Source organism: Phyllostomus discolor, chromosome 4, assembly GCF_004126475.2.
Source record: "Phyllostomus discolor isolate MPI-MPIP mPhyDis1 chromosome 4, mPhyDis1.pri.v3, whole genome shotgun sequence".
In the NCBI taxonomy this organism is placed as follows: domain Eukaryota; kingdom Metazoa; phylum Chordata; class Mammalia; order Chiroptera; family Phyllostomidae; genus Phyllostomus; species Phyllostomus discolor.
Window position 1 is genome coordinate 108,545,702 of NC_040906.2, and position 26,834 is coordinate 108,572,535.

The following is a 26,834-nucleotide window of genomic DNA, read 5'->3' on the forward strand; positions in this document are numbered from 1 at the left end:
TTCTAATGCACCGCGCTAAGAGGGGAGTTCAGTGTCGCTGCAGAGACCAAGTCAGGATGGACAAAGTGCTTCATGACACTCCTCCTGCTTTCTAGCAGGTGTAGCCTGCCTCCAATCACCCAGATCACAGATTCACAGCCAGGAAGCTGCTCTGGCTCATCTCAACGTGCCCAGCTTAGTCATTATTTGCTTAGGAAAAATATGCAAAAAGGGGAATTATCTCATTATCAAATGACTTAGCAGCCAAAGGGGGGAAGTATGACTCACATGCAGAGATGAAGCAAGGAATGCAGAGAGTGAAAGGCCTGGAGCCTGCATCCGCCCTCTGCAGACCTCGGTGCTACCTCTGGAGGGAAGCACGCCCCTGCACCAGCCCCACTGCCCTCCCTTCTGTAGTGAGTGACGCATCCTTCATGGTGTGTGACAGCCTCTCCTCAGGCCTTCAGAGTGCGTGACTCCAATGAAACATGCTGCTTAAGAAGAAATGCATGCTTAACACGGGGCATCAGCTGACATAGGCTTACTTATATTTCACATTTTTATTAAAGGGCAAATTAAATCTCTTTGTTTCCCAAATTGAACCTACATTATAATCACTTAAATTGGTCAAATACCCACTGGTTACTGAAAACACACAGTCTCTTGTTTCCCGACTGTGTGGTTCATGGGAACACAGACGCGTCCCTCCTCAGCGCTCAGCCCAGTGTGGACGGACTCACGGTGCGCGTCACAGCACCCAGCAGGGCCCCGCTGTCCTTGCCAACTTCCTGTCTCCTTTCACTGGGCCGACTATAGTTTTCCAACCCAAACAACCTTCCCTGAAGACTATTTAAGCAAAACCAAGAACAATGTGAAACACACTTGTATAGTTAAGGAACACAAAAGAAGTGCATCTGAATGGTTTTTTTTTGTTTTGGTTTGAACTCACCCCACTCCATAAGCATCTAACAGACGGTTCAAAGACACTTGCAGATTTCTAGACAAACTAAGATTTCCAGGTTTTCTGCAAGAACGTGTGAGGTTTCTTTTTCTCAAGAGACGATGGTCACCTTCTGAGTGTTTGCTGGGACCCACCTGCGCACCCTTCCCCTCTGTCTCCTCCACGTTCTTGCCTGCTCCCCTCAGTGACACAGACACACTTGGGGGACAGTGGCTGGGCTGATCTAATTTTGGACACTTTGTGTGTGTTACCTGCAGAAAGCTCGCTGGCCTTTCCAGGATCAAGTCTCAGTCTCGGGCTCACTGGGGTCATGCTCTCGCCCACAGAGCTGCAAACGCTAAACAGCTGAGCAAACGAGCCAAATCAACTCTTGCTTTTCATATTTCCTAGGGAAGATTTGGGGCTTTTGAAAGAAATATCTCATGGAAAAAGAAAAATGCATGACTGAGAATTTAAAAGAATTTTAGATGTCATTAATGGTGAAACAGAATATAATTCCATTTGTTCCATGGCTAAGAACCCAGGTAGAAAAACAAATGACATTTAGTTTTAAAATGAGCCCTAACCCGATAATGAAAGTGTTTTGTTAAAACCACCACAGAATTAAAGGGAATCTAAAATATAATTGCCGGTGGTCTTTACGATGTAAAGCAGTGAGATGCTGCAGGCTGAAGTGAGTGCTGTAGGTCTCCAAAAGCATTCCCAGGAGTGCTCCTTAGGCTGTGGGGCCAGAAAGCCAGGCTCACCTTGTTTACCCGGAAGGACTAAGACTCAGTGACGTGTGGGGATGTGGAGACTCGCCCTAACTCAGTCCCCAGTGTTGGGGACTGTGAGCTGGATGCGCCTGCACGGGAAGCTTCCTCACTCTCTGTCACACCCGCAGCAGCACAGAGGAGCTCTCGGCGCAGGGAAAGGAAGCCGCTGCCTGTCAGTCTGCGAGGAACACCCTAACGCGGGAGAGCGACCACTGATTTTTCCAACCCCAGAGTTTGTTTTTAAAAATTCAGCTACTTAATAGTAAGAAGTCAAGGCGGGTTTTTTCATGAGAGAGGATTGTAAATAAGTTCCATAAACCAGGGTACATACAAATGTTTATGAGCCAGTAAGTTTTAAAGGACAACAAAAAAAGCTGCACGGGTCCTATGTGGATGTGTAAACACATCCCCTCCCGGTCAGAGACGGTACAAGAGCAAGTCGGACATTCCTAACAGCAGGGGATGGCGTGGAGACCAGGTACTGAGTAGCAGCGGGGCTGACAGGTGGGACTGCGGTCACATTGTTTCCTAAAAGGAGCAGACGAAGGGAAATGCACGATTCTGATTGCTCTTGACACACTTCGGCCTCTCAGAACTTCACCCAAAACACAGAAAACTAATCCAGACACCCCCTCTGCTCCCTGTCATTGCTGAAGAGAGCTTTAGGAAGGACAGAATTCCTCCTCAGGGACAGGCCAGTGTGGTGGAAAGCCAGCTCAGAGGGGGGCGGGCTCACTAAGGAGAGGGTGGGGCTAGCCTGCAAGCAAGTGGCCTGTGAGGTTCTTGGTGCCAAGTCTGTGATGCTGCTGTGGACCTGAGGGGCCAGCAGCCGCTCCACTGTGGATTCTGTTGGTTAAAACACAACAGTCACAGTCACAGCACTTCAGTGATTGAAAACAGACCTCCACCTCCTTTCCCCCACCCGTCTGCAGGAAAGGAGAAATTCAGTGGGCATTCATTTTCAGGTTTCTGAAGTGCTACTGAAATTCCACCCCATGTGACACCTCATAGACAGCCCCGATGGTCAGGACCATCCGGGGGACCCTGCACTGCATGGGGGAAGCTGACCTGAACTGAAATGAGCTGGACTTCCGCTGCTGGCTGCACCTCTCCACACCAACGGCCACCTGTCTGTGTCCCCACAGTGGTCCCACGCCTCCCCTCAGTGACAGCCCTGGGCAGCAGCAGGGGTGGTTTTGTGGGGACCACTGGTTTTGCCATTTGCTTCCAGAATCACACAGACTGTGACAAACTGCACACCAAACACGGTCGGTCCTGAGTTGGGGAAAGCCCGGGGAGCAGGCCGAGCTCACTGGGACTCTTCCCTCCTCTGCGTGGGGTCATACGTGGTCTCCAGCTCGCCCTTCTTCCTCTGCTGGACTTCCTGTGTCTTTTTGACCGGCGACTCCTTCTAACGTCTTCTTGCCCACTGCTTTACTGGCCTCTTCCTGAGGAAGAAATAAGGGACATGTTCGAGTAATTCCTGGCCCCACCGACTGTCTGTCAAGTCTGACACGAGAGGGCGGTGCAAGGACTTCGTTTCGGTTTCCTGATAGGGTCAGGCTGGGCTGTGCTGCCCGTGGTTTAAAGGGGGAGAGTTTACTTTTCTTTGGTTAAATGACTAGCGTGCCACCATTTAATAATCAAGTCCATGTGACAAAAGAGGGTGGGGAGTGGAGGATGAGCTCAGGATACAACTCTGTGGCAGGGGAGGCTGACCTATGTCCCCCTGCCAGGAACCTCCAGGGGGAGGGCGGGACCCTTGCCCACCCCTCCTCCTCCCCAGCCAGGCTGCTGGGAAAATCAGAGCTCTTCAACCTGGAGGTGTTATTTAAAAGAAACCTGATGTGCTTGATTTGTTTAATTTCTAGGCAATTAACGTCCCTCAGGTCCTGCAGGGACAGGTCAGTGCGCTACTTCCTGCCGTTGGTGGGAGGAACAGCCCATTCCACCCCGGACCCCATCCAGCCTCAGGTCAGACAGCACTGCGCCCCCTGCTCCGTGCTCCCGGGGTTCTGCGGGAACCGGGTCTGCACACACCTTGGCGTTCCGCTCTGCGAACTTCGCAAACATATTGGCGTGGGTCTTGCGGTCTGTTCGTTGTGCTCCTTCGCCTTCTTCCGGCACACGGAGATCTGCAGCCTCGCGGCCTTGTTCTGGGGGTTCACCTCCAGCACCCTCTCGAAGTCGCCCTCAGCCAGCGTGGACTCGTTCATGAGCAGACGGGCCTCGCCCCTGCGGTACAAGCCCTTCTCGTTGGTGCGGTCCAGTCCCAGGGCCTAGAATGGACGGTTCAGTTTTAGAGAGAATGAGTGTGACAGGGGGCACTTTAAAGACACTCAGTATTTACATAACTCACTAAAGCTTTCTGGCCAATAACTCACTAATTTGTAGAAAAAGCATACTGAAAGATGGGCTCAAGGGTATTCTGCACTACTGATCAAATACAAAGCACTACCGAAAGTAATTTCTGTATTTAATACCATTTCTCTAAGATCACAAAGGAGTCTGGAAGGGGGATCCTGAGAAGTATGTTTTAAAGGTTCACGGAAGGAGTAAATGCCCAAGAATGCCTAGGAAATTTTTGGAAAAACAAAAATAATAAGAGGGATATGCCTTACTGGAGAAAAACATACAAGACTAACCCACAGACACTGAACTAGTCTGGTCACCAGTCCGTGGGCAAACGGGCCCGTGGGACAGAACACAGCGCTCAGAGGCAGGTCCTCAGAGAACGGATCGGCCTCACAGCAAACGGGGCCCAGACAGCAGCTACCCATGACGGAAATAAGAGTTAATTCTTACCTCATCAGAGACCCAAAAATAAGTTCTAAACCAAGTGTATTTACATGCAACCCTCCCTAAAAATAGAGTAGCCTTATTTTAAAATTATTTTTTTCAAAAATAAACCTAGTTGGAGTAGGTTTTGCAAGTACCAAATGGGGTTAGTTTTCCATTCTTAGAGTGGGGAAGACTTCTAACTAGAAAGAAGACAGATTTGACTGTGTAAACAGCAAAACTTTCCTCACAAAAAAGATGCTACCGACCATGTTAAACACAAACGAGAAGAGGCCCAGCACTCCGACTGTCAGACAGCGGGGTGACAGCGATGACGTACAGGCCGTCTCGGTCAGTCGGAAACTGACAGTGCAGTTCAGACTGTGAACAGGAAATTCACCAAAGTGCAAATGGCAAACAATGAAGAGATGTGCAAGAAGAAATTAAAATAAAATTGACTGGTGTCAACGATATTAGGAAAGAAATACTGATAATATCCAATGATCGCAGATAGCATATTAAAGTTGAAAATGTTAATGTATTAAAATCATGTCTTTTCACTTAGTACTCCCGCTTCTCGCAATCTGACCAGTAGAAACGTAGAAACAACCTCATGAGTTAGCACAGGGAGACGCTACAGGATTTGTAACACCAAACACCCGGAAATCCACCAAAGGGGTCTGGCTTGATAAACCACAGATGCACACGGTAGATACTGAATGAGATTTAAAAGGATGAGGGAGAGTTACACGACAGACTGGTCAGATGCAGGAAGATGTCCTTAAAGCTGTATACCCTCACGTTTGACAAGCACACACGTCCGCTGCTCTGCGTGGGAAACACAGAGGCAACGAGTGTGAGACGAATGGCGGGTCCTGGAAAGACAGCCGGGGGGGGGGGATTTCACAGAGGACCCTCGCGCTCCTGTGTGTTTCTGCAGTGTGTGAAGTTGAATGACTTTACACTGCTACAATACAAACGAAGGAGCCAGCAGCTTAAACAATGTAATTAACAGTAATATTTCTTCCTTAGGCAAAAATATTCAGTGAGACATGATAGGAAACGTACTGATCCACAACATTAAAAATACCAGAATTGAAAAATGATCTTACAAACAATATGTGAAATAGTGGCTTGTTTTTCAGATCCCTTTCTGCTTACCCTGAAGACACACTCCACCGTCAGCCGCACCCACAGCACAGCACACACGCTCACTCGGAGACCAGACACCTGACGGGACAGGCAGCTGCGCCGGTGCACAGGGACATCGGACACACTGCAGACGGACACTGGCCCCGCACAGCCACGTCCTCAAAGACCAGGAGCAGCAGCAACCACACAGGTGTGAACAGGGAGAGGGCCAAGGACGCTCAGTGGGCCCCTCAGATTATCCCCGTGTGTTCCTGCCCAGTGAGCAAACGTGGTGACAGGGAAAGTGACTTCTCCACACGGCCTCCACCTGAGCAGCTGCCGGCATCACAGGAAGTCCCGAAAGGCTTGAGTCAGACCTGTTTTTACTGAATTGAACCTGAGGAGCTGGAAGTGCCATAGATTTAAGGAAGGTCATGGGTAACATTTGTTTCATCTTCTCAGACCCTTTATTTTATTATAAGTAGTCTAGGCATCAGGAAAGTCTTTAATTAAAACCTTTCTGAATTCCCAGTTCATACTGAGGAAGAAATACTCCCAAACATAAATACATAAAGCCAAATAAAAACCCCTCTACCCCTTGCCTGAGAAGAAGGCACAGCAGCCCAGGGGTAAGGATGGAGGGAGGGTGTGGAGTGTGGGAAGCACCCCCTCACCCACGCTGACCCCACCTTATCGCAGCACTCCACAGCTTTGATGTGTTCTTGGAGCTTCAGGTAGCACATGGCCAGGTTCAGGAAGGCAGCCAGCAGAAAGGATTCGGAAGCTTTAGACTCCTTTTCTGATAAGCCGTATTCCATCTCCAACCAGGTCACACTATCTTCCCGGACTGAATCACTGCCTGCCCATACTTGCCTCCCTGGGAGAAAAAAGCTGGTAATCACTCTCTGTGCAGCTGGAGGGGGGTGCGGGGTAGAAGAAGAGGGTGGGCTCAGGCCTCCCCGAGAACCAAATCCTGAAAACGGAAACCTTTCTCACACGAAACCTGGGGTCTGATCATTTCTTTTCGGTTCTAGGGGCCGGCTACCCAGGCACTTCCCCATCCTTCCGAGGTCCTGGGGGCCCGAGAGCAGCTTCAGGACAGCCCCACACAGGTGTTCCCAACACTCACACCCCCTCTTTCTCGGGGGGCAGTGCTCTGCGAGGGAGGGCAGCAGGCTTTGGGGTTATCCTCTTGGGTGCTAATAGCCATCTCTCAGACCTTCGAAAGGTTAGTGAGCAGTTTCAGGTGGTGTCACCAGTTTACATAAAGGGGAAGTCACCTTTCCCTGTGCTCCTGACCATCAGCCCTGCACAGTGGGTACAAGCGGCCCAGACAATGTGTAAATAAACGGGGGTCTGCATCCCAAGAGAACCTTACTTACAAAAACAGGCTACAGTTTGCTGACCTACAACAATGGGAACATACTCAGTTGAAAAAGCAGCATCCAAAAAAAATAACTATGAAACACAAATTCCAGAGGTGACAGGTGAGAGAAATCTTTCCTTTAGTCATGTTTTCACTCTCTTCCCTGATTGGTAGAATTTGAACATATCGTGAGTGACAACGTGTGATTAGCTCATGTGTGTGAGTCACACACATGCTCGACACAAGGAACCACGGAACTGAGACAGTGGGTTTCCTGATGTTTCAGGGTGAATGAAAGACAGCTGACGGAAAAGCTTGAAAACAGGTGACACGTCCTCCCAGACGGTGGACCGTGGTCAGACCCCTCAGGACGTCAAACCCAAGGTGACCAACGACCGGTGTCCGGACAACGTCACCAGGATTCACCGCTGTCAGAGCGGCACACACAGCTCTGTGCAGAGTGGCGGCTCCGTTCACACTCCGAACCGCACTCCGTGGCTCAGAAGAGAAACATCACAGAGTCCACGAGAACGTTCCCACTCTGACGGGCTCAGGGGGCAGTGTTGGACAGCAGGGTCCCCGAGGGAGGAAGCCCTGGCACCGGTGGTGGTGTGGACCGGCGGCCAGTGTCAAGGGCAGCGCCTGGGCCTGCACCGGGGCAGAGCTGCGACCCCCACTGAGCGCCCCCTTCCGGGGCCGGGACAGGGAGGGGACCGCACAGCTCCCCAGTTCCGCTCAGAAGACACTGCGGATGGGTATTCTCTCTGCCTCACAGATCTGTGTTCCAGGCTGTTTGTAAGACCACGGAACCAGGCCATGTCATAATAATTGCTGAAATTCCTGAGGAACGATGTTGTACTTACTATGCCCTGAACTGCCCACCCCTCGCCAATCCCTCTGTGAAAGCCCTGCCCCCAATGTGATGTTTGTGGAGATGGGACTTTGGGACACAATCAGGTTTGGGGGAAGGGCCTGAAGGTGGTGCCTCATGATAGAATCGGTTCCCTGGTAAGAGATGCCAGAGAGCTTGCCTCCTCTCTCCCCACCCACAAGCACCTAGGGAAAGTCACCTGAGGACACAGCAAGAAAGAAGCCACCTGAGACCCAAGGAGAGGACTCTCCTAAGACACCGACCCTGCTGGCACCCCGATCTTGGACTTCCCATCTCCAGAGCTGTGAGAAATAAACTCCTCCTGTTCAAGTCCAGTCTCTGGTATGTCATCATGGCGGCCCGAGGTAACTAAAACAGTGATTCTATTTAGTCATTGCCGTAGGCTCACTACTCCTTTCAGGGCGCAGTATGGACAAAAAAGAATACAGTCCTCGCCCAGTTTCAGGACTTGGCATTTTCTTCCTGTCGCTCTTTTCTCTGGCTGCACTGTGAGCTCTCTGAGGACAGGAAGTGCGTCCTGTCCCGTTTGGAATCAAGCGTTTAGCACAAAGAGGCCCTCAGTGAAGGTTTGCCGAATAAATATTAAGGTCCAAGGAGTATAACTATGAAACCCAAAGATCTCCCACCACTAGGGACAGCATGGAGCAGACATGAAAGCTGTCGTGTCATTTAGATTAGGTGAGGACACGTTCCCTGTTGTGCCTACTTTCTCCTTCCTGTCTCTCCTGCTTCACCTTTAATGTACCTGCTACCTGTCTGATTATCACCTAATGTGCTTGTGTTGTCACAGGCAAAGAAGAGAAGAGCCAGGGGGGACAAAGACCCAGATGGTATCACCCCTGCAGGTTCTGAATTATCAGAGTGGCAGAGGCTACAGTTTCTAAAAAGAAAAACAAGTAGCAGACTTCACAGTAGGTCCTTTACATTGACAGAGCACTTGGATTTCTTGAAAGCCCTTCCACACAGCACGATCACACATACTTTTATTTAGATCTCAGCTTCCAATGAGCAAAGATGTTTGTTTTGTGGTATTTCTGCTCCAGATTTGCTAACTCAGGAGTCTTCAACTTGGGTGATTTTGGCCCCTGGGACATTTTCAATGTATAGAGATGTTTCTCAGTTGTCACAACTGGAGGGGGTGCCTGCCCTGGTGGCATCTGGGGGGTAGAAGCCAGGAATGCTTCTCTGTCCCCTGCAGTGCACACAACAGCCACCCCTCAACACAGAATCACACAGCCCCAAACGTCAGCAGTGCTGAGGTTGGGAAATCTCACTGAAAGAATGTAGGAAGGAGAAAAAAGGCAGGGTTGACTCTTACGAGGTGTTTTCAAACTAAAATTCTAGAGTCATAAATGACTGGTTTCTTGGTTCAGCAGGGGTGGTCCAAACAGAGTTAAGCCTGGCTGTCTGTAGAGGGTGCAGTGGTTGAAAGATGATCCTTCACCTGCTGGCTTTGGACATGATGTTTCCCCACAGAGCACAAGGGGGCGCCAGAACCCCACCTCACTGCGGCGTCCTCACACTGCCACTGAGCCTCCACACTGGAAAAGAGAAACACTCAGCAGGTGTGACAGTCACTGAAAGCTCCTGTCCTGGGGAACCCAGTCAGCTAGGGGAGGAAGTAAAAATCACATCTGCCGCACAGCTCGCACAACGCCTGGCACAATGCCATGTTGTTATCCAGGCTGAATTGTTCTTAGAGCCAAGTGAAGAGAGTCCTGTCCTACCTTCTTCTCTTCAGTGTTCAGAAGCTCATCTGAGGACATTCCCATCTAAACAGCAAAATTGTTCCCAGTTAAAAGCTGACCACGATTCAGCCCTACTCAGGGGAGAGATTTACCCACTGAAGGGTAAACCAAACCGACAGGTCAATGAAAACAGAGCTCCCATGCACTGAGGACAGAAATGTCACTGTTATTTCTCTGTGTCTGCCGTCACCCACAGTCTGCACGCTGCAGGAGTGCGGGGCTCCAAGTCAACCCCCCAGAAAGATGAGGCCCAGGAGGCCAGTGTGGCAGACAGAAACCTGCCTGGAATCTGAAACGGGAATGCGCACAGGAAACCACTCACCCACCAGTCTGAAGCCTCACAGCTAACGCCAGGACCCCTGCTGGGCCTGTTACCTGCAGCTGTGCGGGTGCCTCTGGGGGACTGGGTTGTCCTGCAGACTCTTCAGACACGTTCTGGGAGAAGAGTCTTAGGTCAGTGGTTTTGAACTTTTCATTAATTTTCCCCCAATGGACTTGTGTTTTGAAAGATTTTCTCTATCAAATTACATGTTAAAAATAATGTGTTCCATCTATGTGACTGTTAATCCAGATTTTATTCAAAGATCAGTCATTTTAGGAGGGTTCATAACATGAAATACACAAATCACTACTGCAGTTGGGGTGCTTAGAGGCAACAAAGTTGAAGTAATTGTATAGCAATGCTTTTTGCTACTGGTCACGGATTCTGGCCATCTTTCTGTATACATTTAGGAGCTTTTTTTTTATATATTCAGAGCTACATGGCATGTGGCTTTCCAACACTATTTCATTATCAATAGTATTCCCTAAAGTTCAGTCATCAATAACCAATAAAAGTTTCTAAATCCTCAAGCTGTTTTACTACATTAAGTTGATATAATCCTAGTAAATGCCAAGAGATTCAACCTGCTGCCCCAAACTGTTAATATTCTATTTTGAAGTCTTGGGAAATATTTAAAAAATACATTTAAAGGCTTTAAAGGACTCCAGATATATAAGAAACACCATGCAGGACCTATACTCGAAAAAATTTTTAAAGAAAATTTTCTTTTCATTCCAGTGTCCTGTGTATTTGGGGTCTATGAAGAGCCCATTCGGTATCCGACTTGAAAGGTTTAGAAGTACCCAATATACATGATTTGAATTTTTAAAAAACCAAACTTGCAATTCCACTTCCAGGAATTTATCCGAAGTAATCTGAAACACCAATTCCAAAGAGTATATGCAGCCCTGTGTTCAGTGCAGCATTATTTACAATCACCAGGAGCTGGAAGCAGGCCCAGTGTCCACGGGTAGACGAGTGGGTAAAACAGCTGTGGTGCATATTCACACAATGGAATACTGCTCGACTGTGAAGCAGAAGAAAACTTCACCCTTTGTGACAGCATGGTTGGACCTGGAGAACATCATGCTAAGTGAAATGAGTCCATGAGAGAAAGACAAGCACCCTGAGATTTCACTCCTGTGTGGAATCTAATGAACAAACTGAAATAATAAGCAAATCAATCAGTCAATTAAAAATCAAACTTGCTCTCAAGACTCTAAAAATTGACAGGATTTTAGGGTTGGGAGAAACTTGGAGATCATATAATCTAACTCCCTCAACTTTGCACTTGAAAATATAACGTTTTTAGACCTTCAATGACTTTGTATCACTTAGAGCCATAATGCCCAGTTTTCCCAGCTTCCAACTCAGAGCTCATCCCCCATACTCCCTGTGGTGAGCCGTGCGCTATTTTAGCATATAAAATAAGTAGTTAGAAATAAATACAAATCATTATGTAAGCCAGGAGATTTCAAATTTGTTTAACCAAAATCCACAGTAAAAACTGTTTGAAATGATGACCCAGTACCCACTCACAAGTGAACAAAAGATTCATGAAACAGAATTTATCCTTACTGCATAAAGTATTCACTTCCACTGAACTGTTTCATGGCCAATAATAGGTCGCTGCTTGAAGTTGAACCAACAACCACACCCGTCGCTCCCTGGCCACACTAACTGTGTGACCGTGCAGTCTCATGGAACTGTCTAGTGTGTCCCCTGGCTGACCGTCGCCACTGCTCCCTGCAGACCAGGGTCACGGTGCAGCGGCGTGTCTCGCAGCCCATGCTCCATGAAGCCTGGTGAAGCGCATCTGTGCATCGCTGCGTTAGACTGCGGACAGCATCACTGAGCTTCTGTCTGTGGATGGCGGTGGCCGGAAGAACAGAAACAGGAAGGAGCCTTCACAACACCCCCTTCTCTCTCTGCCTCTCCTCCGCACTGAGCCTTCCCTCGCCACGGAGAGGTGTGCATCTGGGGCGGGGCAGCCCTGAGGGCCGCACCTGGGTCAGAAGTGAACAAAGTGCTGTGTCTTTTTCCTTCTCTCTGGGGGTCTCACATGTAACCGAGGAAATCACACGGCACCAGATGTGACAAGCAAGGGTTTTCGAGAAGCAGTCGATGACGGAGGTCACTGGGGAATTTCTGAAGATCGCTCACAAAAGCAGGGGTGGCAGGGACCACAGTGGCCTCAGAGACATTAATCATCCTGACCTCCGGTTGGTTTCTTTGGAAATCTCTGCATGTTCCCTGTCCTTTGTCATGTGCCTTAGTGACTTCCCAAGACAGTGCAAAGTAAAACAAGGTAAAACTCATGCTCTGAATCCCTTTACTGCTCGTAATTATCCTAGATTCTCTTGCTGCATCCTACAAACACTGACTGAGGGCCAACTGTGCACCAAAGCAAGATGCTCCAGACTTTGAGGGACCCCTGGTGGCTGGGCAAGCCAGACCTGGTCTGCCTTTAGGGAGGGGTCCAGTCCAGAACAGCCCGTGTAGAAGACCATTTCTATTCTTTTGTCATGTTAATTCATTTTTTCTCACTATTTCTTATACTGTAAATGACAGACTTTAAAAATTGATTTGAGAGAGAGGGAGAAACATCGATTTGTCGTTCCACTATTGATGCGTCATTGGCCCATGCCCTGACTGGAGAGCGAAGAACCCGCAGCCTTGGCCATCAGGACAGCATTCTAACCAGCTGAGCTGCCGGCCAGGGCACGGAAATGACAGACTTGTACAGAGTCCGGCTTATTCCTGCCCAGAAGGGGGTTGATAAAACTCAGAATACAGAATATCAGCACAGTCCTCTGACACCTGAGTAAATTCTTTGAGCTGGAAAGGGCTGCCTCAGGATGCACATACCTTGAAGTACACAGTTCCCTTCTCTTTGACGATGGCAGCCCGCTCCAGTTTTTCTTTGGTGTCCATCTCCCAGGATTCTTTGGCCTGTTGTGTAAATTTGTGACAACAGGGAGGTGAACAGAGGAGGGAAAAATGTCAGCCAATACCCAAGAGAACACACAGTGGCCCCTGTGACGACACCCAGCCCTCAGACACACTCTCTTGTGAAAGTGTGCCATCACCATGGCGTCAACGGGCTAGAGCTCGCTGTCCACGGACAAAGCTGCAGCTGGACCCCAAGGCTCGGGAGGGGGAGCCCCCAAAAATGCACTGAGAGACACGAAACCCTGGAGACGGCTGAACAGTGTGTCTCTGGAGTTGTGAGGGGAGGCCACGCGATGACAGCTTCCCTCCCGTGACTTCTCCCCTGAACTTCCAGGACAACTGGAGCTGGGGTTTCTCTCAAGCCTCCGTTTTCCAGCTCTGACAGCAGAATGCCAAAGCAGGCACGCCACAGCTGTGGATTCAAGAGAATTTTTAAAGTTCCAGGTCACGCAGTTGTCTCTTCCACTCGGATGCAACCAGACATAATAAAGCCTCCAAGTCGTATCAACCTGCAGATGGACACTTGGGGGAGTTCAAGTCAAACACAACTGGGAGGGTACAGCTAATGCAAACGTATCATTTCAAAGCCACACATACATGATCCCATGATCATCTGCTACACTGTGGTATCTGTGTTATTATTCTCCCCCATTGAAGACACAAATCCAGAGACAACTGTGCTTTCAGTATGAAGAGCAGGATTTAGGAGGATCCCAGAGTCCACAGAACAATCTGGGGCCCTTTAAGGAAAGTGACGAGGCTATGTCAGAGCTATTTACTGCATAGGAACTAGGAAGCTGACAAGGATCCTTTGCTATTTAATACTAGGTTCAGGCTTTATGGAGTATAAAAATATTCTTAAAACAAAGCAGAAAATTAAATCAAGTTGCCTCCAAGATCACACAGCCTCACATGGGTTCAGACAAAGCCAGCGGTGTCGCGGGGAACCGCTGATGCAGTGACAGGGGCAACACCAGTGAGAGGTGCCACGTGGGCAGTGCCCGCCGGGCCACGGTGGGAGGGACAGGGAGTGACTTCATTAAGAGAACAGGAAAGTCAAAGGTCCAAATACCCGCGAGCTAACGATTCTTCTCTCTCTCTCCAACAACACCGTGCTGGGAGGCAGCTTTGGAGGGTCAGGGAGGAGCCAGCAGCTGTCAGAAGAGGTGACGTGACAACCAGTGATGGTCACGAAGACAGCGTGCTTGTTGTGGGGAATGTGAAGTGGGAGGGGTGTGGCAGGAAGCTCCCAAAGCCGCACTCCCTGCCTTTCTCAGCCCAAACTTACAGGCCTGCATGACAATGGTTTCTTGTCTGGATCTAATAAAATACAAACAGTCCCATTTCCAGTCCAAAGTTTAATGAACAGGACCTGTAGGGGGCGCTGTGGGGATAAGACAGGCAAACAAATGCAGTTCCTGAGGCTCTTGGGGAAGGAAGGGCTTTGGTGCTGACCCACAGGGGACTTAGCTGGACACGACAGAACGCCTCGCTGGGGCACATGCTTTCTGTCTGTCCAGTGGGGGTGCCGCTGGGAGCTTCCAGGGGCAGGTCTGAGACAGAGACACACTCACAGAGGGGTGCCGTTTCTGGAACTCAAGGCAACTGACAAATTCTCGTGTTCTCCTACTTGGACAGGTATGAAAAGAAAAGGCCCTTGGTCAGCAGGTGTGTCTCTCGTGTTCCGTGTCACAAAGCTGGTGGCCAGGGAAGCCTGGCCTTTTTGGATAATAACTTGCAGCCACAGTGAAGGCCTCTTCACTCCTGAGAGGGTGCGACCCGTTCGGCCTGGAAACTTGCACCCCCTACCCCAGGATCTGCTTGGCAGAGCATGAACCTTTCTGTCTTCAACTGAGGGGAAATGTACAAACAGAACAAGTGTGGGAACAGACAAGGGGACAAGTCTTGGGTTCTCCCCACCCTCAGAAAAGGAGGCAGACCCACAGGGACAGAGTGAGAGCGCTGAGCGCCTTGGTGGTGCGTCAGCTGTGCTGCGTCTGCGGTCCCCACTCCAGGAGCATCAGCGATGACACAGGAGAATGACATGCAAATAAATGCCGCCCACCTGCTCTGCCTCATAACATATTGAATAATTCCTAGAAGTGGATGGAGAAGAAACCCACCATGATTTCAGAGAGGTTGTATCTTCTCACCTTTTCAAAGCTCTTCAGTGTAACTTCATACATAAGCTCAGCATTCGGTTCAATGCCAAATGTAGGCTTCCCTGCCTCTCCAAAACCATACCTGAAATGGAGAGTAGAAAAGTAAAACTGTAAAACAAGTGGTGTATTTCCAGGCACATCCTTCGTTGCTCTGCGGAATCACATTAGCTCAGAGCTATCTGTGGCGGTTTATGAGAAGCCACACTAGACTGAGCTTTCTCTTCTCCTTCAGATCCACATGTGATGCAGCACCTGTGCTCCAGGGGGCAGCATGCTCCACTGATCTTAAGTGTCACTGCCCTTTATTCTGTCTTTTGATAACACAGCCATTATCTGGCTATTAGGACCCTTCCCTGAAGCTTTAGCAGCAGGAGGACAGAGCAGACAGCACTGTCATCAGTATGGTACTATTGCTATTTGGTAGAGGTGTGGTTTTTTTTTTTTGTTTTTTTTGTTTTTTTTTATACTTCATTTATTTTGAGACAGAGGGGAAGGGAGGAAGAGAGTAGAGAAACATGAATGTGTGGTTGCCTCTCATGCACCCCCTACTGGAGACCTGGCCTGCAACCCAGGCAAGTACCCTGCCTGGGAATCAAAGTGGCAACCCTTTAGTTCACAGGCTGGTGCTCAAGCAACTGAACCACATCAGCCAGGTCATGGCAGAGGTGTGTTTTAATAAGCTTTCAACTCTCAAGTGCTGTCTCCTTCTAATAGTACCACTTCCAGTTAGATGAATGAAAGGAAAGGCTCACACAACAGGGAAAAAACCACATTTTCACAGTATTTCTTCAATGCATTTAAAAGCACACTGGAAAGTACAAAAGACATAACAAATATATAACCAAAAAGAGCGGCCCTAGCGAGCTCTACCACATCATCCAGAGACACGCTCTCACGGCTCTGCGGCTCTCACACGGTAAAGGTGCGGCGCTCACACCTTGTAGCCCGAACTGACTGGATAAAATCACTGCAGGCATGTAAATGTGTTCCTTCGGATCACGCAGAATCTTTAATGACCCAAGGCAGGGAGCACACGTCTATCAGACTGGAAGTTCTGGCGGAGCTACGTCTGTCTGGGTCGGAGGTTTCCCAGCACTTAGAAGAAAGCACAGTGTGTTAGGAAAGCAATCACTGGGATTTATTCTGTTCTCGTCTGTTTCAAGCCAGACGACGCTTGAACGTATGGAAGGACGTTGCAAAAAAACTCAGTAAACCCAAACTTTCATGCTATGGCTTCCAAGATGCCAAACCAGGTTGATGCCAATGAACTTTCTCTGTGGCAAAAGGGCCGGAGTGGGAACACACAGATCTTGCTGCTTGCACTGCTTTCTCTGCCCCCGGCCTGGGTTGTTCAGGAAGGAAATGCTTTCTCACTCCCCTCCACTGCTGCACAAGGACAGGGCAGCTGGGGCCAGACCAAGGCAAAGGGAGCTGCAGGGGTGGGGCGTGGCAGTCACATCAGCAGGGCAGAGGGGGTCTCCCCCAAAGAAACGAGAGGACACAGCTACCAGTGGCCACTGTTAGGAGGTGGTGACTAGTTTTCTACCTGAGCTCCCAGACCTATGTGTCTGCTCTTCTGGTTCTGCCACCTGGTGAATGAGGAACCTTCCTTACCTGCTGGGCACTAGGTTGGTGGGAGAGTCCTGCTGAGTGTGTGGTGACTGACAGCACGTTCTATCGGGGCTGACTGGTATACAACTGAGTCCACTGAGCCCCACTGGTCAGGGGCCCTGCCCTCAACAGCAGATCCAGCACGGGCCTCAGACCAGTGGGACTCGGTGGGGGGAGTTTAACCCCCAGGGACGCAAGGACCTTCGGCAACATCTAAGGATGGGTTTGTCACAACCAGGGACGTGCTGCCGACATCTAGTGGGTACAGGCCAGGGACCCAGTCAACACCCTACAATGTACATGACAGTCCCCACAGCCAAGAACACCCAGCCCAGGGTGTCACCAGTGCTGGGGTGAGAGGAGCTGTCTTCGAGACACTCACAAGCGGAGGTCTCATGGCTGTGGTGGGACATGTGGTGGTGTGTTCAAGGGAGGCAGCAGCGTGCCCTCGGTATTTATTAACGACGGGATTAAAGGAGACTGAAGGAGGGTCTCATTGTGCAATCTCTCCAGGGGTCACGTGAAGACAGCCTGTGGAGATGCACAGGGGACACGCCCCTCTGGGGAGGGGCCATCCCCCTCACTGCCATCCGTGTGGCACTGAGAGCTGGGTGACATCCCTCCGCTGCAGCAGCCTGGGCGGGAAGGCCCAGCACAGACCCGGGTCTGACTCGCAGACAGAGCGGCCAACGGAACTCTAGGACACAGCTGAGTGACAAACTGAGAAGACAGGTGTGAGCCGGACCCATCCCACACGGTGTGTGATCCCGAGCATCGTGCCACATGCCTTAAACTCCTACCGTGCCGTGTGCCAGGTGTTTTTCAATAAAACTGGACAAAACTCACTCCTTTGGGTAAATTGAAAAAATCCACACTATCTTACTGCTGTTTGATGATTTTCTTAAAGGCCACAGAGCAAACTTTAATAAATTCCAAATAAATAAAAATAAATAATGAATATCATAATCTTGGATCACAAGTCAATAAAAATACATTTCTTTGAAGTCAGGGAATAAACTCCTCCTGGCTAGAGATGGTAAAACTTTAGACTCGAGAAGCTGCGGGCACAGGGGCGTCTCCGTGGGAAGGAACAACGAGGGAAACGGGACCCGGCAGAATCTCCGGGCGCATGTAACACGGAGCCCGTGGGAGCGTCCGTGATGTGTTTTGTTAAAGACCCAGATTCTCATTTTACTCCTTTCGTGTCTTGTTCACACAACAATCACAGTCAAGCACTTATTGATGTACTTTTACATGTATCACTTCCACACACACACACAGGTACAAGAAGATTGACATACAAATAGGGATTGATTGAAGTCTTTAAGGGCAGTTTTAAAAGTTAAGTTGATAATAGAGTAAATAAAACAATGTGTACAATATTGATGTTCTTCAATTAACAGCGGCCTGCAGACGGTAGAGACACAAAGATGACCACTAGTGGCCATCAGCCTCTGTGTGCAAACAGCCACTTGTACCCTAAGTCCTTACCAACTGCTCCCTTTTTCATGGACAAAAGAACCCGGGCTCAGAGAGAAGTGCTTCCTGAGAGCCACACAAGGGGGCGCTGTTGAGCCGGAGTTTAACTCCAACCCTGTGAGTCCCCAGAGCACAGGGTTGCTAGTGACCCAGGCTGCCCCACAGGGAGACACTGTGGCTCCCCGCGGCTTGTGTTTTTGTTTGGGGTTGGTGCAGGACAGAAACAATTCACAAAAATGAAAAGTGAAAACTAACCATACTTGAACTAAAATAAAAAAGATGAATCAACCACAGCATTTAAAACAAAATAAAAGATACCACCCTGCTAAGGAAAACATCCTGCCATGCAGTCCCTCAGAACAGAGGAGAAGGTGCACCCTGGACCCCTCTGGGGAAGGAAACTGCGGTGACACGAAGTGACACCGAGCGCAGGTGAGCAACAGCCACGTTCACAGCGCTCAGGTGCAGGGCAGCCTGGCCAGTGGGGGTCCGAGGAGGGTCACTGCAAGCAGGAGCACCGCACCCCGCATGGGGGCCCTGCACGCTCGGGTAGGGGCTTGCAGCACACATGGGAACGGTCTCCTATGGCAGAGCAGCTCCTTTCGGTAACTCAGCACACTGACCAACGTTTCGAAGAGAAAATAACACGTTCCTTTTTCACTATGAAAAATTATGATAAAAACACACCAAATGAAATACTTTTATGCTTAAAAATGTATGAAAAGTAGTTGACTATTTTTATGTCTTGAACTGAAAAAAATCACCACAGTTATAATCGGGTTTCTGTTCTCTTGTGGTCTGAGGGTGAAATGGAAAGACATCACAGGAGCAAAACAGCTAATATACTGAGGGGTTGACATGTGTCAGGCACTTTGCTAAGTTCTTCACATAATTATCTCGTTTAGTTCTCCAAACATTTATGAGGGAGATACTATTATCCTCATTTTACAGGAGCGGCAGCTAAGCCTGAGGAGAGTTAAGTGACTTGCAGAAGTGCACAGGGCTCACTAACAGGGGTGAAGCACTGAGGACACAACAAACAATTTAAACTTGGGAGGAACTGTTTGCATTGATAAACATAAGGATAATTTGCTTCTCTCTGTCATTACACCTGGGAGATCTGCCCCACCAGTGCCCTGTGAGCTAGGTTACGATGTAACAAATGATTCCTATAACATCACATGTTCACAGTGCATCCAGACCTTACCCTCAAGGAACTTAAGTCTGAAAACATACAATGGACATAAATACCACACTCTTCATATAAATCTACAACTATTGTAGTTTTGGAATGCCAGATTAAAAGTCCCTGGATATTATTCAGTTATGGAGGAGAAAGTCATCTCTATGCATTTCTCCATTTTCAAAAAGTCCCTTACAGAGAGAAACAGGTTCACCTGAGGCTGAACTACGAAGAGAGAGGAAAGGTGAGCAGAGCACACCGAGGCGGGAATCCCGTGGTGCAGAAAGCAGTATGACAGAGAAGAAGAAGGTGTTAAAGAAAAGGGGCACCCAGCAAAGGCTCCAACAGGTTGGTGGTGCAGAGCATTCTGGGAGGATGCTCAAGTGCGTGGTGGCATAAAGCACCACTCCAGAAAGAGGGCCCTGGCCCGAGTGGCAGGGCAAAGGTGAACGTGTCACTGATGACTGCTGAGGCCACACGAAGGCAAGTGACTGTGCAACAGGCACACTAGTACCTACTGCTGAGTGGGATTCAGCAAGATTCTTCATTCCTCAAAACCCTCCTCACCGAAACCCTGGGAGCCAGAGAGGGAGAAGACGTGGCACAAGGAGATGCTCTTACAGGCGAACAGAATATAAGCCCCCGGTTTCTCTCAAGGGTCCATTTCTCAAAGGGTTGGATTCATGGCACAATTTCAGATCTGAAAACAATACCAAACATGTTTTCACAAGACAGACTGTTAGTGTCTGTTAGTTCTAAGCTTGGAAAGGCTGATGGGCATCCTTATAATGGGAAAAATTTAGGCCAAATTGAATCATCTCCATTGCCTTTCCATCCAGGAAGAACAGTTGCTGTTGTTTTCTTCCTTAAGATTTTATTGATCTTTTTAGAGAGAAGGGAAGAGAGAGAGAAAGAGAGGGAGAGAAACATGAATGTGTGGTTGCCTCTCATGCATCCCCTACTGGGGACCTGGTCTGCAACCCAGGCATGTGCCCTGACTGGGAATCAAACCAGCGACCCTTTGGTTCACAGGCCTGGGCCCAATCCACTGAGCCACACCAGCCAGGGCAGTTGTTTTTCTTTCAGGGACTCTGTATAAGAACAGGGGGCACAAATTCAAGTGGTAATAAATCATCCAAATGTTTCTTCTACTTCCAACCTCTGCCTAATTTAGAGGAAAGGGAAGAGGGGCCAGAGGATCATGTGAGAAGTGCTAATAAATTCCCTCCTTGGGAATATGGTAGGCAAACAAATAAACAAAAAAAGCAAAACTTGCTTGTCGGTCCTTTCCTTAACAATCATCAATTGAGCACCACATTTTGCTGTGTATAATGGCTACATACCATGGGTATAAATCCCTTGTGTGGCGCACACGAAAATGTGGGTGCAGTTACACATGGCCACATACTGTCAACCCGTTCACAACCCTTTGTTATTTGAGATCCAGTACTTCACTCCATCACTACAGCTTGATTTAATTAACTATTTCTACTCTTACCATTAACTTCACCGACAACATCAAACATTGACTGAAAAAGCAAACACATCCCTGTGCTTCAGACAACCTCACTGCACACTGGACGGCGCGCTGCTCACCGTGATCCGAGGAACAGTACACAGTGTTCTCCCCGCTGCATCTTCTCCAGGGCTGTGTCAGTTCCGATGGGAATGTCGTGGTCTTCTTCTTCGCCAACGATGAAGGCCACGTCTCTGCAATCAAATGTCCTTTCCCCACAGCGGCCTTCCAGGTGGACTGGGGAAGAGGAGACAGGACAGTCACCTGGGCTGCTCCTCAGGGCGGGTGGACCGAGGGAAGGGACAAATGAGACTCGTTTCCCCTTTTCTGGTTCCATCTAGAGCCATAAATGGACGTGTTGTCCAAGCTCAGTCTGCCTGGTCTGAATACTGAAGAGCAACAATGTTTCTACCCATTTCCACCTTAAACTTCCAACTACTGATAACTGTGTCAAGGAGATAGTTCAGTGGAAAATAAAACAAAGTGGAAACACAGGTTTAATTTAAACCCATTATGTGGCAGGGGTATCCTCACAGGATCAAGAAATACTGGATTATTGAACAGATCATTATCAACATGGCACAGATTTAATCCCAAGTGTGTAACTGCTTAAACACTGAGAACGCACCCTGGCTTCAGATGTTCGAATGAAAAACAACCGAATGCCCATTTCCGGAATGATGTACAAGGTTACCTGTATTCTGAAGCTCTTTACTTTTTTGAGGGTCTTAATCTCATTCACAAACATATTGAATAAAAACAGAAAACCCAAAGGCAACACCATTGACAACTAACAGAGCTCCAACCCTCAGTGGGGAAGTAAGTGTCAAGTGAGACGGATCCACAGTCTACGACGAGGTCACAGACCGAGTTACTCCACCGCCGCGTCTGAAATGTGAGGGAGAGACCAGCTGCTTGGGGCCCAGTTCCCTGCTCCACTTCAACGCCCTCAGCTCCTTTCCAGGGTCATTTCACGTTAAATAAGGGGCTTTTCTGGGTTTCAATACAAAATAAGGAAAATGCACACACATATTTTTTCCTTGACCAGCTACACATTTTTTTCTAGGATGAACAATTCTCTGAAACTCTGAACCACGTTTATAGTAAGGGTTCTTCATTCCTTAGCTGATAAGTCTTTGACTCAATAAGAAATATGAGTTTGAGTTATAACATGTCAACAATATAATTTGTCTTTTTCACAAGAAAAGTCTTCATTTCTGCTTCTGAAATATATTGGCTGAGATTCAAATGTAACCATTTCCTAAAATGCTTCAGAGTTTTGGACTGGTTGCTCTACTTCAGATCAATAACTTGGTTGCTCTACTTCAGATCAATAGCTTGCTTTAGAGAGACTAAATAAAAATTATTTGTTGTTATACTGATTCCATGAGAACATTATTTCCCAAATACCAATTCAATTCCAACATGTTCTGCTTTTGAACTACATGATCCCAAAGGTCCTGGGAAGCTCTAAAAGTCTATGATCCAATGACCTAGTAATATAACTCTCAGTACAGGCCAGACCCAGTTCCAAAGGTAATGCCCCTGGGCCTGAGAAATGAAACCCTGAGGAGTGAACAGCAGTCACACAGACACACTAGGGACCACGGTGGCTCACGGACACGTGTGCCTTTTAACTCACGGGGGTTAGTACCATCCTGACTTGTTCCCGCTGCAGACAAGAATGGCGTCTGAGAAGCTCAGCCAAACTAGAAAAGGCCTGTCAGGGTGGAGCTGGCATATAGAAAGTTTGCACTCTGTCCCACACTCATAAATGCTGATGATTCTGTTCTCACTTTGGAATGCTCTAGATAAAATAAAAATTAACTTGCACACTGAAATGCTGATATTTCTAAAGGAGTTGAAAATTCTGCAAAGTTTGCAATAAATATGTCTAAATCTGCATAAGAAATTTAACTTATATTAATGTGATGATACTTTTCATGAGAAAAGATTTGTTGAGCACTCACTGGTGTGGCTCAGTTGATTGGGCACCATTCCACAAAGTGAAAGGTCATTGGTTCAATTCCCAGTCAGGGCACATACCTGGGTTGCAGGTTGAGTTCCCATTTGTGGCACCTATGAGAAAGCAACCAATCAATGTTTCTCTCCCTCACTTTCTCTCTTCCTTTCCCTCCTTCTAAAAATAAATAAATAAAATCTTTTCTAACAAAAGACTTGCTGAGTGAGGAAAGTGAATTTCAGCCCATGTATTTGGAGTTCCTCAAGTATTGAGATTAATTATCTTAGTAGCCCGCAGCTTCACTGACAATTATTTTGTGTGAGGTTTATTGTCAGAAGCACCTCCCTCCCTAAAGGAGAGGCACTCAGTGGGGAAGGACACTGTGAGCACACGCACTGCGGGTTTCGGTGATGGAGGCTGAGTGTGTGGTCAGACAGGAAGTCCAGAGACTGCAGGGGGCCCGTGCCCATGCATCAGTTCCCTAGCCTGGTGTGAGCTTGCTGCAGGTACTGGACAGGGATTAAATCATAGAAATAGTTTCAGAAGTTCTCTTCACATCTACTATCCCATCACATTAGGAGAAGACTGGCTACTCATAAACATGTTGGGAAAGATAAGTGAAGCAAGCAAAAAAAGAAAAGTTCAAGTCAATGATAATGAAGGCGTAATTAAGAAAGCAGGGACTTCCGGCCAAGATGGAGGCAGAGGTAGACACACTGTGCCTCCTCACACAACCAAGATAGGGACAGCAACAGTTTAGAAACAGAATAACAACCAGAACTGACAGAAAATTGAACTGTATGGAAGTCGGACTACCAAAGACTTAAAATAGACAGGTTCCTCCAGACCGGTAGGAGGGGCTGTGTTGGGCAGCTGGGTGGAGAGCGGTCTCCTAAGGCATCGGGCCGTTAAAACCTCCCCAGGTAATATTAAACTCGGCCCAAGTGGAGAACGACCACACTAGAGGTTTACTGGCCCAGCTGTTCCATATTGCTTTATAACAACCCCTATGATCACCCCAGAGCCTGCTTTGGCTCCCCTGTACCAGCTGAGTGTGAGCTTGGAGTTCTGCCCAAGCTTGCCACAAAGAACTGTGTGTACCTCTCTGGAGGTCTTCTCTCCACTTGTTTTGGGTTGTGTGCCCTGACTCTAGTTTCCATCAGTCCAGTTTCATCCACTTTACATATTCCAGAAATTCTTCATAATTTTGGATCCACTCCTTGTATTCTCCCTGTTTTCCAGCACTAACAGGGATTCCTTCCTCTCTTTTAAAGTCATTCCCCATCTCTCAGTGCAGTGGGATTTCGAGAGGGAAAGCTGGTGAGAGGGAAGGGCACTCCCGACAATCTGAATCCAGAAGATCTGGTTGAAATTTCACATTTTAAAACACTGCCCACCGCCTGCACTGTTTGCATGCAAATGTGGTTGAATGTGCTGTGAGGCCAGAGCACCTGGTATGCCAGCTCCTGGCGCTGAGTCTCATACACCAGGAGGTGTGAGAGACCAGGAGCCGGGGGAGAGGGGCTGGTGGCGATTCAGGGCTTCTGTCAGACCGGCTTTTCTGAGAAAGGAAAGTCTCAAAGCAGCCATGTAGCTGCTACTGGTAATTAAACTAAAGTATGATGAGTAAGAGTCATCATAACAATGCCAATTAGAATAGTTAGAACACAGTGGACTTTTTAAAATGGAAAAAGTACAGCATTGAATAAAAATTACAAGATGCTCCTCTTAACTGAGGGAAGAAAAAGCACACGGGAGCAGAATCTGAAGACTGAGTAGGCATGAGGATCTGAGACAGTAAACCATCAAAATTCCTTTGAGAAACAATAAACCCTGTCAAACTAATGTAGGTTTTGTCTTCCACACAGAAAACAAACAAACTACCGAAAGGAAGCAAAATATCACCATTCAATAAAAATAAAAGCCTTCTTATTCAGCTCACAAATTTATTCTTCAAGAAACAAACAAAAATCCTCAAGAAACAATTTAGCTACAATTACTATTAAGAAAATATATAATTAATTTGAAGACTGTTAAGGACAAAAATAAATTAATCATGGCTTGCAGGTCAACCCTGGTAGAGCCCAAAAGATTTGCTGAGGGACTGAATGGAGACTATAAGAGAAAGAGGAGTCAAGGATTTCTTTCTTCAATCTATTTAAAGGAACAAAACATTATATAAACATAATGTAAAGAGTAGGTTGGCTCTCCATTGCTTAGTTGTAATTTTTCTGGAGCTCTGATCTGTTCTTTCATTTTGGCTGTATTCTTTTGTCTCCCAGCACCTGTGACATAGTAAGGGATGGAGCCTTGGGTATTCACAGGAGGAGGGGGCGGCAACCCAGTTCACTGTGTTGTGGTGCTGCATCTGGGGAAGTGGTCCAAGAGGGAACAGTGCTGCTTGTTCTGCTGTCTGCTGGCTCTCAGTCACTTCCTCCACTACCCACAAGCAAATTGGGCCCTGCTGGTGCTGATTCCTGAGTGGGTGGGTTTGTGTACATTCTAGAACCCTAAGGGTCTCTCCAAAAAACTCTCCTGTGAGGCTGGGAGTTTTTCAGGCCACCTCAACTTTCACAGGTTTTTACCATCAGAGGTTTTGAGGCTTTATTTCCCCACACTGGAGCCCTGGGTTGGCCAGTGTATCTCCCGATCCAGTTTTCCTCCTGGTTTATCTCCACTTGTGACTATGGGAACACCCACCCCAGTCCTCCAGTCCCCGCCTTGCCACAAGTCCTCTCTGCCCCAGCTGCCTGTCTCCTCCCCTCCTACCAGTCTGGATGAACTTCTTTAACTCCTCGGTTGTTGGAAGTCTGTACAGTTCAATTTTCTGGCAGTACTGGTTATGTTTTGTTTTTAACTTTGTTGTTGTCCTTCTTTTGATTGTGCAAGGAGACAAACTATATCTACCTACATGTCTATCTTTGTGTGTGTACTTTAATTGCTTTCTTAAATTACAGCACATTGGCCAGTGGCCCTGGGCAAGCCCACCTCAGGCTAGCAGGGCCCTATCTCACATTAGTGCATATATAGGCTGGGAGGAACAGCTGGGGAGGGAGACAGACCACACAACCCAGGGTTCCATTGCAGGGAAATAAAGCCTCAAACCCTCTGACTGAGAAAACCTTTGGGGGTTGAGGCAGCAGGAGAAACTCCCAGCCTCACAGGGGAGTTCCCTGGAAACACCCACAGGGTCCCAAAACCAACACAAATCTACCCATTTGGAAATTAGCACTCAAAGGGCACAATTTGTTTGTGGGTAGCAGGGGAAGTTACTGAAAGTGGGCAAGACCTGAGCAAGTGGTATTGTTTCTTCCCAGACCCCTCCCTCACATACAGCACCACAACACAGTGATGAGGGATGCCCATTCTGGCTAATCCCTAAGGCTCTGCTCCTTACAACTGAACAGGTACACTGAGACAGAGAAATATAGCCTAAAAGAAAGAACCCATCAAACCTCAAAAAATAGAACTAAGAGACGAAGAGATAACCAACCCATCAGATGCAGAGTTCAAAACACAGGTAATCAGGATACTCACAGAAATTGTTGAGTATCATCACAAAATAGAGGAAAAAGTGAAGGCTATGCAAAGTGAAATGAAGAAAAATATACAAGGAAGCAACAGTGAAGGAAAGGAAACCAGGACTCAAATCAATGGTTTCTGTCAGAAGGAAGAAATAAACATTCAACCAGAACAGAATGAAGAAACAAGAATTCAAAAAAATGAGGAGAGGCTTAGGAATCTCCAGGAAAACTTTAAATATTCCAATATCTGAATCATAGGAGTGCCAGAAGGAGAAGAAGAAGAGCAAGAAACTGAAAACTTATTTGAAAAAATAATGAAGAAACACTTCCCCAATCTGGCAAAGGAAATAGACTTCCAGGAAGTCCAGGAAGCTCAGAGTCCCAAAGAACCTGGACCCAAGGAAGCACACATCAAGACACATCATAATTACGTTATCCAAGACTAAAGATAAGGAGAAAATCTTAAAAGCAGCAAGAGAAAAGGAGACAGTTACCTACAAAGGAGTTTCCAT

At 47.8% G+C, this 26,834-nt stretch overlaps 2 protein-coding genes across 3 annotated transcripts in view; both read right to left on the reverse strand.

Annotated features, from left to right (window-relative positions):
- LOC114490215 (patr class I histocompatibility antigen, A-126 alpha chain-like) overlaps positions 1 to 26,834 on the reverse strand; it is a 223,389-nt gene that overhangs the window by 80,746 nt on the left and 115,809 nt on the right. The gene's annotated exons all lie outside the window — the stretch shown is intronic.
- Positions 1,217 to 21,187, reverse strand: LOC114494943 (peptidyl-prolyl cis-trans isomerase FKBP5-like). The gene is given in 8 exon segments (XM_028510174.2): positions 1,217 to 3,143; positions 3,736 to 3,791; positions 3,794 to 3,974; positions 6,294 to 6,437; positions 6,440 to 6,481; positions 12,801 to 12,884; positions 15,038 to 15,128; positions 20,916 to 21,187. Coding segments are annotated over 8 exon segments (963 nt in total). The 5' UTR covers positions 21,173 to 21,187; the 3' UTR covers positions 1,217 to 3,035.